The sequence below is a fragment of the Spermophilus citellus genome (assembly GCF_964194105.1).
Source record: "Spermophilus citellus genome assembly, chromosome: 2".
Classification (NCBI taxonomy): Eukaryota; Metazoa; Chordata; class Mammalia; order Rodentia; family Sciuridae; genus Spermophilus; species Spermophilus citellus.
Window position 1 is genome coordinate 85636469 of NC_138183.1, and position 16535 is coordinate 85653003.

General features: G+C 41.3%; 1 protein-coding gene across 8 annotated transcripts in view; it reads right to left on the reverse strand.

Annotated features, from left to right (window-relative positions):
• The window catches only part of TLE1 (TLE family member 1, transcriptional corepressor), a 91986-nt gene that overhangs the window by 45363 nt on the left and 30088 nt on the right, over positions 1-16535 (reverse strand). For 3 of the 8 annotated variants that reach the window (XM_081278497.1, XM_081278496.1, XM_081278492.1), the window contains exons 5-7: positions 15669-15731; positions 13957-14061; positions 569-773 (exon numbers count right to left, since the gene is read on the reverse strand). In XM_081278497.1, the coding sequence (XP_081134623.1) occupies positions 569-773; positions 13957-14061; positions 15669-15731 (373 nt within the window). The remainder of the gene's footprint in view (positions 1-568; positions 774-13956; positions 14062-15668; positions 15732-16535) is intronic. The other 5 variants (XM_081278499.1, XM_081278495.1, XM_081278498.1 and 2 more) reach the window with 3 other exon arrangements.

A 16535-nucleotide genomic window follows, 5' to 3' on the forward strand; every position in this document is an offset into this window, starting at 1 on the left:
TTCCTGAAAATTACAGTATTTTGTAAACATAAGATTTACAGTTTAACCATTCACAAAGCCTATTTTTTTAATTTCTTAACAGAATAAATTACTTTTCTTCAAAAAATTAGTCAAGTGCAATTTTGCCCAATATTTAATGCATACTAGAATTAAAGCCTATGAAACTAAGTAGTAACAGATGCAATTATCAAACCTTTCATTTGAACACATTCACTTTCAAATTTAACTTCTTATTTCGCCCCATTTAACAACATTACTTTCTTTGAAAATTACCCAATTAAGCAGTTAACAGTTTTCCATAATATGGTACAGGCCACTGGCATTAACTAGGCAGTTGCCAAGATGCCTGCAAATCTAGTGAGATTGAGAAATCTACGATGCCCACGGCAAACCCTGCAAACTTCCAGGGTGAATTGAATTGTGTGTCAGTGAAAGCTTTGCGACAGTTCCTCTTATCTCATTGTTTGCTCTCTGTATAGGTTGGGGCTTTCGTTAGCGATGCACGCAACTTTGCAGCACTGTCTGAGTATGAGGTCAAAGTCCTAATCCGGTTTGCCCGGCCTCTCACCTCTGTGGTGCTCTGCATCATGGTGCTTCTTGTCATCTTTTATTGCCAAGTGAGACTGCCCACTCAGAGCACTAGACAGTGCGAGAAGGCTGGCACTGCCCCCGAGGGGCGGGATGCCAGGAGGCTGCAGTCCTGAAGGGTGAGGCGTTAGGGGTACCGGGGGTCCGTGGCCATGAGAAAGATGCTGAGCTTGCAACTGCTGCTGCTGTTCGCGGTGGTGAGAAGAGGATGGGGGAACAGGAGGAGGACGTGGTGGTGGTGGGGATGAAGCACACCCAGAGGGGAGAAACACAAGAGAGGATGCAAGAAACAGACAGGACGTTGGACATACACACAGAAGGGACAGAGACAGGGAAGAAAGGGGGGAAAATGAGATTAGTACTTTCAATTCATCAAAAGCTTTCACCCTTGCAATAACTTCTCCCTACCATCCCCAAAATCAAACCCTCCGATCTACACTGTCACTTCCTGGCATAACTCATGCCCTGGGAGTAGAGATGCTTATTATAAAGCAAGTCTGGCTAAGTCAGTAAGTACTTAAACACAAGTTTCATCTCTAAGCGCCTCCAGGGACAAAATCTAGTGTGTCACTGAGTCTAAGATGCTGCAGATTTTAAGACTCCTCTTGATTTCAGAGCAGTGGAGTTGGGGGTGGTAATGTTCAACCGACAGTTCAACAACCACACCCTGACTAGTCCCAGTGACCTGGTCATTGCACTTTACCCTAACACAAGATATGATGAGACAAAATCAAATGTTACCTTCAATGAACAGAACCCTGAAAAAAAAAAAAAAAAAAAAAAAAACCAAAGTAGTGTCTGGCTCTCTCTCCAGCACCACTCAGGCTTATGTGTCCCTGTGTCACCAAGTCCTCCCTGAACTGTGAGAAAGCACGATGTTCCCGTTTCTCAGAAGGAACCCAGGCTCAAAGGCACTACTGAGGTTCTCCCCGCCCCCCCAGGCAGCAAAGGACTGCAGTCATTTCCGAAGCCCCATAGAGCTGCACTCCTTCTCATACCGTTCCTCAGGGGGTGGGGGTCAGGGGTTGTGACAGCTAAAAGAAACCTTAGAGATAAAGCTTTGCTTACGGGCTCTTTCTCCCAAGCCCCCTACCTCAACCCCACTCTTCCTGTAACAGATGAAAACACTGACACTGGGACCCAGAGAGGATAAGAAGTTTGACAAGGAAAACACGTCTCACTGACCCGTGTGGGACTCCAGCCAAGGAGACCTGGGGCCCCCTCCCACCGAAGCACTGGGCCTCTGTCGCATCACCCACTCCAAAGGTCATAAATCTGTTCACATTATACAGAACCGCTTCTCTCATATATTATATTTAAAAGCATGTTGTACAAAATGAGAAAGTATCCAAGAAATGGCCCCTGCATCATAAATCTGGACACATTTCAGCTGTCCAACATAAAACGCGTTTTTGATGAGACAGTAAAAACGATTAAAGCTCAATTTCTAAGGTGTAATGTTAGAAAATTCTTAAGATTCTGATTTGTGCTCACTTCCCTGGGACTCAATTACTCGTTTTATTTATCATCCCTTTGCACGTATTGAATATATTAAATCTTCATGCCAGATCTACAGTCACTTCCACCCAGACCACAGATTTTTAGTTGAGTCCCAAACATGCTTCCCACCCAAGAATAAATCACCATCTTAAAATCAGAAAGCAGTAGCTGCTGCAATCGTACAGTAAATGTTCAACCACTCCTATAACCTTTAAAAGAAATTTTTGTGCACATTGTACATACAGGGGGGTTGAACTCGGGGGCGGCTCCACTCCTGAGCTACAACCCCAACTCTTTTCATTTTTTGAGATTCAGTCTGGCTAAGTTGTTGAGGCTGACCTCCAACTTGCAATCCTCCTGCCTCAGCCTCCTGAGTTGCTGGGATTATAGGCCTGCACCACCACGGTGGATGTAAAAAAAAAAAAAATCTTTAAGAGTGCAACATCTTTAAACTTCCATCCCTTTTTTAGAGAGCCTCATTGAAATTAGAGGGAGAAATGGAAAAGGGGTGGGGAGTGACCTTAACAGCATTCCTGAAAAGCATTTAAAAACTACTCATTCACCATCTGAGATCATAATAACAATTTCTTTATGTGTAAAATCACCTTCCTGTCATCCCAAAGACACTAAATCTTGCTCTGTCACTTCCTAAGGGCTGGGCATCAGTGAGACATAAAACTGAAGAAGCTGGCAGCGGCATCACGGTCCACTAGGCATGCTCATTAGCACTTAATTAGGAACTAGACACCTGCCATAAGAAATGTGCTCAGAGAAGGATGAGGAGCAGGTCTGCCCTACCAGCAATTACTATCATTACTTGGAGAGTAAGAGCTATGTCCGGCTTCTGGGGGGGAAGGCAATGATGCATACACAAGCAAGTGCAGCGGGGTAATTAAGCACGGCACTGATTAAAAGAAGATGAGAGAGGCCAAGCAGAGGGGAAGGGATGTAACTACAGGGTGGAAGACAGCATTCTATCCCCTCTCTGCATCCCCACTCCCCAAAATATCCAGAATGGAGCCACTGGAAGGGCCTCTTTGGAGGTGGGATCAAACGCACCAGATTTGTATCTGGAAACACAAGACAGAAGTAGAGACTTTACCCCCAAAGTCCAGGTTAGCCTCCAGAAATATAAATAGGAAAGCAGACCCTGACATATTACTGAAAAGAAGGACTAGCTTATGTAACAACAGGGCTTTGTCACAGCTGTGAAGTAATCTGTGTAGATCTATGCTTTAAACCCAACAGTTAAGCTGATAACCAGCAACAGGGACATTCAACAGCATACCTGGCCACAGAGAACTCCCGTGTCTACCCTACTCTGGCTTTCCAGGCCCCCTGAAGAAAATAGCTGTCTATCACTAGAGGAAATGGGTATTGGGTTCTTTCACCCTGAGCTCAGCCATCTCGAATGCTGCTGCTGCTGCTGCTGCGTCCCCCACCTCCCAACTTCATGAAGAAAAGGAAAAATCTTATCAAACTAGAAACAGTAAGTAGCAACTAGACGGGTCCCCACTGTGGAAGATGCTGTGGTTCCAGGAGATGGGGATCTACTGCCTCACATTCTATCTCTTGATCCTGCTGGGCAGTGCTCCTGGATACTATAATATATCCATGTTCATTATCCAGCCTGAGCTCAGAACAATCTTAAGGCAGGAAGCATAGGTACTGGACTCCCATTTTCCCAGATGAGACTCATTCACAGAAGTCTAGCCAGGAAGCTCTGAGCCAGTGGGAGGACTTGCAAATTTCTGTTTTGTAGAACATGCTCTAAAGAGCATTTCTCCTGTAACTCCAGCAACCCAGTCCTGGTGCCAGCACAAGAAGATGGCAGTTTCCACTGGATCCTTCACCCTTCACTCCATGCCCAGCCTGTGAGATGCTCTCCAAAGCACCCAGTCCCATGCACCCAGGGACAGATCCACCACCACTATCCAGCCTTAACAGCAGTGACCAATGGAAGTTTGTTCATAGATTTCACGAGCACCACCTCTTTCATTTCACTTCTCAATGCCTGTCCCTACCTCTGCAAAAAAGGAGGACATCATCTGCTCCTGCTCTCTTCCAAGGAAATTTTCAAGTAACAATCAAGCTTTCAGACATAGTTCTGGGTTCTTTCCAGAAGTAGATACTTTATAAGTAAAAAGTATTTTTTCATTTAAAATTAATCTAAATGAATATAGAGAGCCCATATTTAAAGAGTAAAATGGTTAACTCCAAAAGGGCAGCCCACACCATCCATGCAACATGGCTCCCCAAGATGATAGGATACTCACCACCCTCACCAAAAGGAGAAAGGATGAATGCTAGTTAAAGAATATATTTTAGGGCAAAAGTGATACTGGCATTGCTCTACAGCCAAAAACCCAATGGCTCCCACAATCAGGGGGATTTACATACATATGTCCTCTGTGGACCAAAATCTGCTTCCACCATTTGGAAAACTACAAGATGTTTTACAAAACGACAGCAAGGCAGATTCAACCTTCTATGTGGTCACTAATTTATAAAGATCAGGAAATTATTTTTAAAGTTAACGCTTGCAAGAAACACAAGCAAAATAATTTATATAGCTACTAGTAAAGATGTTTCTGAACCAGACATTGTGGTACATGCCTGGCACCCAAGAAAACTGGAAAGCTGAGGCAGAAGATCCAAACTCAAGGCCAGCTTTAGTAATTTAGTGAGGTGCTGTCTCAAAAACTAAGACTCAGGAGGCTAAGACAGGAGGACTACAAGTTCAAGACCAGCCTCAGACACTTAGCTAGTCACTAAGCAAACTTAGTGAGACCCTATCTTAAAATTTAAAAAAAAAATGTTTTTTTAAAGGGCTGGGGATGTTGCCCAGTGGTTAAGTGCCCCTGGGTTCAATACTTGGTACATAAATATAAAAATAAAAATAACTGGGGATGTGACTCCTAACACTGTCTAGATATTGATGGTTGTCACATGGGGGCGGGTGTTAATGACATCTAGCAGACAGAGGCCAAGGACGCTGCTGAATATCCTACATGCACAGGACAGTGCTCCACTACAGAGAACTTTTGCACTCAAATCATCAACAGTCTGAGGTTGAGAAATGACAATCAAGACCTAAGCTGGAATCCTGTCCCATTACATTTGTCTTTGTTTCTTTTTGCACTGCTTGGATCTGAACCCACGGCCCTGTACATGCTGGGCAGGCACCCTACCACCGAGCTACATCCCCAGCCCTGTCCCATTACATTTGAATTCATGTTCTTATATGGCAAATGACTAACAAACTGCTGTTTAAGAAATAAAAATACTTTTCAACATTCAAGCTTTGACTGTCCCTTCATCACCATCTGAGGCCCCTGTCGCAACTCCAAAAAAATGAACATCTGCTTTCCAGAGATCCCACTAACAATTTCGAAATTAAAAACCACCACCATCAACAACAAACACCCTCGTATATTTTATGAAACAATTTGGGAAAGAGCTACGCTGAGAACTTTTCACCTAGTATTCTGGTGCCTCAAAGGAAATTATGGAAAGGTTTAGGCTTGAGGATAAGGAGATACACGCACTTGCTCTAACTGAAACAATCTGAATATGCAGAGAATGAGACAAGAAAAACAAACACCAAACCCAGAGTTAATGATACCGAAAACCCACAAGGAATAAAGTAACCTCATCCATGTCAAACAAAAGCCACGCATTTAGAATTTTAATTCACATTTTACTTAGTGCAGCTTGGGTCAATTATGTTCCTATAATGAAATTGACTTTGCTGTTTACATTCAAGGCTGTAATGTAATGGTGTAGCGGTTTCCACATTTTGGCTTCTAAAACACAGGTGTAACACACACATGGCTTATCGCCACAGAAATGCCAATACAACTGAAGAGGACACTGGGTCCTTCCCAAAGGTGGCCAACACCCACCTTTTCCTCTCGGATGCTTGGCTGCATACCACTGACCAGGGAATCAACTTGAGTTTCTGAAATGTAACCCACTTATAACCCTAGGAAAAACTAGGTCACAAAAATCACAAACTTGACCCAATCAGACCTAAAACCATGCCCTGAAGTGGCATCTTGAATGCTAAGAGTGACAGTAAGTGGCATTTATAGCACTTGGTATGTAAACTCTTTTAAAAGGGGACAGAAATGTGAAAAGCAGCATTTGTTGACAGCTCTCTCCAAATCATTCTTCCACGATTTCTGCTATTTCCTTATTCCTTTACACACTCGGTTCTTATTGTGGGAGAACTGTAGAAAAAAGAAAATCAGTAAACAAGTGGGGAAGGGCAGCAGTAATATCAAGGACACTGCAGGAGCTGCCTGCAAACCTCCCATTATGTGAATGGCCTCTCTGGTGAAGAGGAGGAAAGAGGGGCAAGGATGATAAAAAGGTAGAAAGTGCTTACTTTTGCCAAGAATTTGAAGCCACTTGAAGACAAAAAAAAAAAAAAAAAAAAGGTTACAGTGCACTGAAAGGTCCCATCTCAATGCAGGAGTCCCCAGAAATTGACACCAGCACTATCTAAGGGAGAAAGGCTTTGCAAACAATGCACCTGAACAATAGAAAAACAAACAACAGCAGCAGCAAACAACAAAATAAAACCCACCCAATAATAACCCACTGAAAAACTGGACAGGTCTGGGGATGTAGCTCAGTCAAGGAGGAACAATTGCCTACCATGTGCAAGGTGCTGGGTTTCATCCCCAACATGGCCTACCTCCCAGAAAAGGTCAAGGACCTAAACAGGCATTTCTCATAAGACATAAATATGATCAACAGGTATAATTTTTTTTAAAAATGCTCACTATCACTAGTCACCAGGGAAATGCAAATCAAAATCACAATAAGATAGGCCTCACACCTCTTTGGACAGCTATTATTAAAAAGAAAAGAGCTAAATATTGTTAAGGGTATGAAGAAAAGGGAACTCTTCTACACTGTCACTAGGAAGGAAAATGGTTAAGCCATTATGGAAAACAATTTGGAGGTTCCACAAAAAATCAAAAATAGAACTATATGATACAGCAATCCCATTTCTGGGTACACGTCCAAAGGAAATATCTGCACTCCCATGTTGATGCAACTTTATTCACAATACCCAAGAAATGGAAACAACCCAAAAATTCACCATGAAATGAACTGATAAGGAAAACGTGATACATATGCACAATGAAATTATATTCAGCCTATAAAAAGCAGGAAATAAGCCAGGCTCAGTGGCAAAAGCCTGAAATACCTACAACTCTGGAGGCTTGCAAATTCAAGGCCAGCCTGGGCAACTTAGCAAGACCCTGTTCTCTAAATAAAATTAACAGGGCTGGTGATGTAGTTCAATGGAAGAGCGCCCCAAGGTTCAACCCCCTAGTACCAAGGGTGGGGGGGTGGGTGCGGGTAGGAAATAATATCATTTGTGACCACATAGATGAAGCTGGAAGACATTATGCTAAGTGAAATACAGAGGATTCAGAAAGACAAATACCCTATCTCACATATAAGTAGACTCTCGAACAAAGTACAAGGGTGTTGTAGTTGCCAGGGGTTGGAGGAAGTGAGAAAGCACTAGTCAAAGGGTACAAATTTTCAGTTTATGCAAGATAAGTTCTGGAGATCTAAAGTATAGCATGGGGACTACAATTAATAACACTGTATTGTGCACTTGAAATTTGCCTAACAGGGTAGATCTTAACTATTCTCACTACACACCCACACGCACCCAGTAACTGTGAAGTAAAGTGATGTGAGGATATGTTATCTAACTTGATCATGGTGATGATTTCACAATGTATACATACATCAAAACATCAAGTAACACCAGAGGCAAAATTGATTCCATGTAAGCAGGCGTGTACCAAAACAAAGAGCCTGAACCTTAACAATCTGAACTCATCTTTACTCTTACTGTCTTTCAGCTAATCCACAGGCTAACTCATTCCTTATGACCACGCCCTTGCTCATCCTACCTTCCCTGAATGACCCTAATGATCATGGAAAACATCAGAGCCCTAGGACTTAAAGGCCTAAATTAAAGTTAAGTTTTAAAAACCCATGATTAGGTGGATCCACTTCAAAAACCCTACAGGCTTTAGATGAAAACCTGTTCAACATCATTAGCCATCAAGGAAATGCAAATTAAAACCACAAGGAAATACCAATTCATACCCAACTAGATGACTACAATCAAAAAGATGGACACGAGGTGCTGGAGAAGATATAGAAAAACTAAAATTCTCATACACTGCTGTAGAGATGTAAAGTGGTGCATCCACTATGGAAAACAGGCTCAGAAAGTTAAATATAAGTGATCAGTCAGGTGTGGAGATGTGCATCTATAGCCCCAGCTACTGGGAGGCTGAGAGGCAAGAGGATCACCTGAGTCTAAGAGTTTAGAGACCACTCCGAGCAAGAGTAAGACAACATTAAAAAAAAAAAAAAAAAAAAAAGATGAATACACGCCCTGTGTAACCCTACATCATGTACAACCACGAGAATGGGAAATTTTGCCCACAAACTTAATAATGGGTAAACAAATGTGGTATACTGACACAATGAAATATGATCACCCATCCAATAAAAAAGGGGACTTGAGTACTAGTGCATTCCAGAATTTGGAAAGCTTTAAAAACCTTATGCCATTAAGCTAAGTAAAAGGAGCCTAACTCAAAAGACAAAATAGAAATATGATTTCATTTATATGAAATGATCAGAATAGGTAAATCCACAGTGATAGAAAGGAGACTGGTGACTGCCAAGGGTTAGAGGAGGGGACATGGGATTTCTTTTGAGTATAATAAAAATATTCGAGAATTTTTATTACACAATAAAAATGGTGATGGTTACACAAATTTGTAAATATACTACAAACCACTAAAGTGTGTTAAGAGAGAGGATTTGATAGTATGTAATTACATCTCAATAACAAACACACAGAGACATAATCCCTAAAATAGGTCTTCAGCTTCTACTCTAGAGCATTCTTCTCTTTCTGAATAAAGAGGGAAAAATTTTAAAATGCCTTTTCCAAAGACATCAAGTAAAATCACATGAAAATATGTGGAGAAATATTAAAAACAATGCTTCAGCAACTTTTCTATTAACTATGACTACACAGAAAAATCCAGATACTGAGGCCAAGACCTGCATTTGTCAAAGATACCCAGTGGTATTCTGAATTAAAAAATTTAAAAATTAACCAAAGGAGACAAAGGCATAAAAAAGACTTCCTTGCAATGCTGCTCCTTCCCTTTGAAAATTTAATGAAAGGACTAGGCCGTTGGAATGCAAGTGGAGGGTATGTCACTAAACCTAAATTGGTGGAGCTAGAAGATCCCCGTTTGTTGTAGCTATATAGTCTTCTCTTGGTAACAGGATACGCAGCTTTGCAGCTTTATTCTCCTCGGGTGAATTTGTTTTACAAAGAAATTTACAGCTGGGTTACTGATGGGCTTTCCAGGGATTAGCTACAGACTCATAAGAATAAGAGGCTAACCTCACCCTCTTAAACTTCACACACTACAATCCTATAGACAGCTGACAGCTACAGCCAAAGGAGGGGAAAAAAATCCAACATTTTGCTAATCCTTAAACCAATCATCTCATGCAACAGTGGAGAGCCCTTCCAGTCTACAACTCAATCTCCTAGGGAGACAAAGTCACCTCCTGTGAACACACCATGAGTCTGTATTTGGGGCCATCCCCTCCACAAACACACAGATTATCACCTAATACCCTCCACTATTTTTATTTCATACTAAGTTGCTTGAAAGCAGAGCGTTATACATTTTGTCTACAAAGTGGAAATACACAAATCTAACCAGAAACTGGAGCCACCACAGGTCACGACAGGAGTTCTATTCATGGAAATAAGTCATACTACAGCCAAGTAAATGAAAATGAGAAATCAAGTTTGCTTACATGGACCCTAAATTTCTTGAGTTCCCCAAATTCAAAAGCACTGCTATAGGAAATTTTTTCACATTTTCTTATACCTAACAATCAGCACAACTAGAAATCTGGTATTTTGTGGATAGAAGGACAATCTCCACTGGTCATCTGTCCACTTCTTCTTTCTTTCTCCTTCCAACTCTGTTACAACGGTGCTTGTAACTCTGGGTCAACAAAGGCACTGCCCTCCATCTTTATGTTGTGTGAGGAAGCTAAGAATGTCTTGAGCCACAATTTTGCCCTCAACTCTGTCTCCATCTGTTCTTAAAGCAACTTTTTCCTCTTGGTTTGGAACTTTTAAGTTTGTTCATCAAAAGCTAAATGGCAGAGCTTTTTCACTGCTGTGTCCTTATTTTATTAAAAGGCACTCAAGCACAACAGCTTAATGGCAGGAGCAGAGCATCTGGCTGGTCTAATCTCCAATACCCACTTCCATGAAACCACTAGAAAAGGCAAAGGAGGAGGTGACCTGCTGCTCAGAGCAATCACCCCCACAAGGGCTTGGCCAACTGGACCCTAGATCTGTTACAGACACTTAGAGAAACCACAGATAAACTGCAATTCAGAGAGTTGAGACCAAAAGGTGGGTGTGAGGATGTAAGGGCTGCCACCAAGTTCTTATTCCCACAAAAGCCATGGAAGTGAATGTATTAACCCATCTACACATGGGGACCCTGACATAGGTTAACTGCACAAGGTCACAAAAGCAGTAAGTCACATAGTCAAGTGTCCTGCCCAAGTCCCTCTGATCCTGGACCATGCTTTTTATCAATGCAATACATGTAAACGATGTTATATGTATTACCACAAACACCATGAAGTTGGGCAACAGGTGGCTAGAAATAAACAACCATGCAATTGTTCTCTTTAAAAAATAAAATCACACCAGGCATGGTGGTGTACCCTTGTAATCTCAGCTACCAGGGAGGCTGAGGACAGAAAGATCACAAGTTAGAGACTAGCCCCAGCAAGTGTGCATGATCCTGTCTCAAAAAATAAAAAGAGGGCTGGGGATAGCTCAATGGTCAACAATCCCCGAGTGCAATCCCAGTACTGAAAACAAAAACACTAACAAAAATAGTAGTTTCACCAAATATCAACTAAAAAACTTATCATTCTTAAATATAGGTACTGTATGTCAATAGAAGGCAGGTGGAAAAGAATTAAAATTCAGTATTCTCTGTTAGTCAGGAAAAGCTAAGATTTCTATTCTGTGCAAAATGGGCAGCATTCATTTACTCAACAAGGACTGGAGGCCAAAAAAAGAGTTATGACCTGTCTCTTTCCTCTGAAGAGAACCCACAGGACAAGAACAGACTGAGCTCACCTAGGAGCCCCGAGTCCTTCAGAACATTTAACTTTTTCCAGGTTTGCTGAAGAGAAATATCTTGAACCCTGTCAAGCAAGCAGTAAGCTCCTTGATTGTACCTTAAAGGGAATGAGAATGTTTCGGCTCATTTGCATTTTAAAGGGTACTCTTTCATGATCTTTCACACTTGTAATAGATGTCTAAACCGTTAAATTACTATTTCTTTTCTTAGCCTGAAAGTCGATGCAGACTGAGAGCATGGCCTCTCCCATTGTTCTTTACCCTAAGTCGGTCCCTGAACAATACTGACAGCTGCTATCAAACTAGGCTGCATTGACTCTGCGTGCAGCTGCTGCTTGTAGGAACAGACAGTCTCCCGGTACCTCCTCCCCTCTGGGGAGACAGGTTGACACACTGCATGTTCAATGAAGGGGTACAAAGGTCCACTGAATTGTCAACCCAATTTTATGCGACTTTGATTTTCCAGGATGCACACAATTCCTTTCAAGCAAAAATCAAGCATATGCCAGAGCATTAAACTTACGGTGTGAGATAATTATTGATCACTGCAAACTTTAAAAGAACCTTCTGACATAAATTAATATACTGATGTAAAAATTTAAATGACAAAAGCTACCCAGGCCAGGATACTGAAGACAAGCAAGGGGCATAAGTCTTGTGTTGGGCTCAATTCACCAATTTGGGTTATTGTTGCTACACTATCAGACCTAATCTGCCTTTATAATCTCAACAACATTTTCCCTGGACCAAAGCCATTCGTAAAATTAGCGATTCATCTGCTCTTCTAAAACGACCTGTTTTTACTCTCTGCTTCAGCTCAAAATGGGTATTACCTATAAACATCTGGTTAATGCAATTTCCTCCCTTCTAAAGTGTAGGTCCAAAGGAGATTCACAGGTCCTGGGCAGTGCTTTTGAGAATTTAAATGTAAGCATTTTACCATTGAAAAATTACATGTGAAAATTTAGAGCCGCTCAGAAAACAAACATGTTCCACAAAGTTGAACTGGGTACTTGAGAACTGCTTTGCATATGTTTTCCTTTAATCAAAACAGGCTTTTCCATCCTCATTCATTTGGGTTAAAAAAAAATTCTGTGCTCCAGCTACAAGTACAATTCGCTATTAGTCTTTGCTAATCAAACACAGTACATGCAAAAGTACCAGTGAATATTTGATTTGATCTCTAAAATAAAGCAATTCATTACACAAGAAAAGGGTACAGAAGGCAGCAGACAAATGCAGATGTAATTGTGTTTTTTGTTGAATGTGATTAGAGAGCCCACTAAGTAACAGTCAAAAATGTGATACTGAAGGGGAAGAAAGGCAGAGCCTAGATCTGGGGGAAGAGGAGGGAGAATTGTTTATGCAGAGCTAAGCTGTCAAGTGTAATAAAGCAGCTTGAATAAAATTTAAGCTGAAAATCCACTGAAGCTCCCCATTTCAGGGAGGAAAAAGCTATTAAAAGGAAATGAAGGTCACCCTCCCAGTTTATTTCACCTAATTGACTGCCAATAGCTTACCACAGGCAACCCAACTGCAGATCTGCAATTGAGAAACTGATGAAAGGAGAGTTTTCAAGCTGAGGCTCATTCTTTAATCCTCCTTGGCTCTTATGTTTTTTTTCCATCTCCAGTTGGGATGTAATTTTAAGCCCTGATGGATTAACTGGTTCCATTGTTTGTGGCCGTCATTGGACTATGGCACTCTTAATCCGTACAGCAGCATGTCTAATTATCATTACAAAGTGTCTGAGGGAACTATAAAGACCAGCAGGGCATCTTCTCACAAGCAATTAACATAAATTGATAAATGAGTGATTTGAATCTGCTCAAGGCATTCACATATGAATAAAATCAGAAAGAACCCTCCCCTGTTTCAGCAACTTCTTTCCCCTGGTCTGGAAGGGGGACAGCACATGAGAACCATCCTGGGTCCTGTGGTGGGCAGAGGGATGAACTCATGCAGGGGATGGAACACACAGTTCACCAGGTTCCTTAATGCGGAGCAAATGACTTGTGATTGACAACCAGTCGGCAAGAAGCACTAGCTGAACTCAACAGAGAGCAGGAAACCACTGAAAGGCTAGAGAGCAGTAGGGCAGACAATTAACACTTCTTCCATGGCGGGAGAGCACTCTTTCATTGGTGCGCCACTTAAAAATTCATGAAAGAGACACAAGAAAGCAAAGGAGCAAACAGTTACACAGGTTAGAATACCCTAGAAAGGAAAAGGCAAAGACAAAGAGAACTCCGTGAAATGGTAATTCAGAGACCTGGCCTGACCCTCACTGCGGTCCAAAGCTGTAAGACAGAAGATAGAAAAGTATTTAAAACTCTTGACTTACAGCTTTTACTCAGCTAATGCAGCAAGGGTGGTTTAAGTGTCATAAGAATGAGCTACACTTATTTTCCCATGGAAAAGCAGATTTCCCCAAAACATCTCTCCTATCAGCTTCCCTATGCTAAGCCCTCTTCCCCTGTGCAACTCAGCATACTCCACATCCCCTGCTACCCTCCCTTATCAAACAATTCAACATTAAGCTACACACAATTATACACAAACACATATTAAGACATCAAAACTATTAAGAAATGAAAGCTGGTTATACACACTGTAGGAGGTAGACCTGGTAGGCCACGTACCCCGATGATGGCATTCAACTCTGCCATGGTCACCTGTTTGGCACGTTCGACAGCCTGGGCCACCTGTTGTTGATGCTTTGAAAACAGGGAGAAGAAAACATGTTAGCAATAGCCAAGAACGTCCCTTTACATTCTAATAACAAAAACACAAATGCTGCGTGCTGTGTAAGCTGAATGCAGTTTAAGGGTTTAAACAGGGCACTTCTCCAGCATACAGTATTCCAAAAACACAGGAACAGGAAACTAAGAATGGTGCTTCCTTCTACTTGGGACTAGTCAGGGGCAATCTATCACTGACCTACATCCACAGCCCTTTTATTTTGAAGACAGGGTTTTACCATGTTGTCCAGGTTGGCATCAAACTTGCTATCCTCCTTCCTCAGCCTCCCCAGTAGCTGGGATTACAGGCAGGCACCAACATACCCAGCTTTCCCTGAATTTCTAACTTAACTTCTGATGGTAATTTCTGGCTTAGAACAGGACATGAAGACTGGCAACTTAAGGCCTTAGATAAAACAGAGAGAATGGAATTTAGAAGGCCACCCTGGATCACAGAACAGGTTTACAGTGATGAAAATAGGCAGATGACGTTTACAGCAATTTTAAAACAACTGTTTCAATACTTGAAATGTAAACATCAAATCTGTGAGCACTTCTCTGATTAATAAATCTTGACCCATCAACAGATTTTGGAAACTCTAGGAATTCCTTTTGCTCTTTTAGCAGTTTTTTTTTTTTTTTACCCTTCCCAGGGGAAACAGAAAGACCCCCCTCAGTTTCAGAGGATGGAAATTCACCCTGCACACTTCCCAACTACACCCCTCCCCCTCAAAAAAAAAAAAAAAAAAAAAAAAAAGAAGCCACAGGTTTGTTTGGGAGGGAAGAGACTAGTATGTAGGTCAAGATCCAGTAAGTCTAAACAACTAGATTCACAAGGCCTACAAATCAGCCTGGAACAGCAGGTGCCCACTAGATCTAACTCCTGAATTCTGACTCCTAGTCCAATAAGCACTTCACCTGTCTCAATATACATTCATCCTGCACACACTGCAAACACATTATGGCATTTATAAGGCGGTATCCAAAAGGAAGGTAAATCTTTTCAAAGCAAAACTAAAATACAGTCAACTTCACAGGTTATTCATATAAAGAGATTTCCCTCTCAAAAGAGTAAGGTTAAACCTCAAGAACATTGTATCTGAATAAAATGGCTTGGCTTATCTACATATGTGACTCATTAAGTGGATAGAATGTAAAAAGTAATTTTACTCTATTCTCATCCACTTCCTCCATGGACAGCATTCAGTCAATCAATCTGATATATAGGCACAAAAAAAAAAAAGGATCTACTTCCATGGTACTCTCTATTTAAACAATAAAAAGGACACCAGAATCATCACTAGCTATCAAGCTTATACTACTCAAAACAAAAGCTTTATGTTGATAAGGCATTTCGCAGTTTTCCACAGCAAAAAATTAATTTGGGGTTGAACTATTGTCACCAATTCTACAGTGTGCCCTCAGAAGTGTTAGACAGAATAGCAGGGGGTTTACACACTTCAGCTGTAACAGATGTTTTTTCAGGCTTGTTCCTTGTGATAAAATTAACATCTTAAAACTAGCTAATTTGCAAACAGAGAAGCAACATAATTGCACTTTAACAGCTGAACAGTTTTACTTACTTCCTGAGACAGAAATGGGATGACTTGTGCACAAATCGTATTCAATCTCTTGGCGATTTCAGTCTATAAAGACAAAGCCATACAAATATTTAGAATACTTCACAATCAAAAAGTTTCAAAAAGGTGAAACTTCATACCTTCAACACTTGCTTCCTCGTCTATTCTTACACTTGAAGGCTTAAGACTGTTTCCCTAGGTTATGTTACCAATATTTATCTTTAGATAACCAATAAGTATCAGTCCCTCGTTACAAAAGTGCAACTGCACACCTTACTGGCTACTTAGGGAAGTTGAATTGAGTCAGAAAATGCATGTGGTTTAAGGCTCTCAGGTTTAAATCTGGAGATTGCAAGCCCCGTAATAGACTTTTCAATGATGGCATACCATAGCACATTTATATATAGTTATAGCAGGTTCATTCAAACTGGTGTTGGAAATCTTATCAAACAAAGGGGCCATTGACCTCCCTCCCACGATATCCCAACTTTAGCACAATGAAAAGAGAATTTTAATGCTAGTATCCTTCACTTTTAAAAATTCAAACAAACCAAGAAAACATCACTAAAAACAACTCAGGTCTAGAGTGATTGTCAAGGAATACAGGAGAGTGTTGCCAAAAGGAAAAGGCCAATGGTTCAAGAGAACATAAGAGCATGTGTGCTGAGTGTCTGCCAGGAAAAGTACCTACTCAGCTACACACCCACAGCAGTCCCTCTGGTGCAGGGACAAACCAGTGAGGGAGGGGAATGGAGGCTTCCAACCTGGGGAAGGATCTGGTTGCACCACCTCCAGTACCCTACAGCAATGCAAAGCAGCTCTGCTTTCCTCTAACTCTGAAGAACCAGTTCTGCTTTGCCAAAAAAAAAA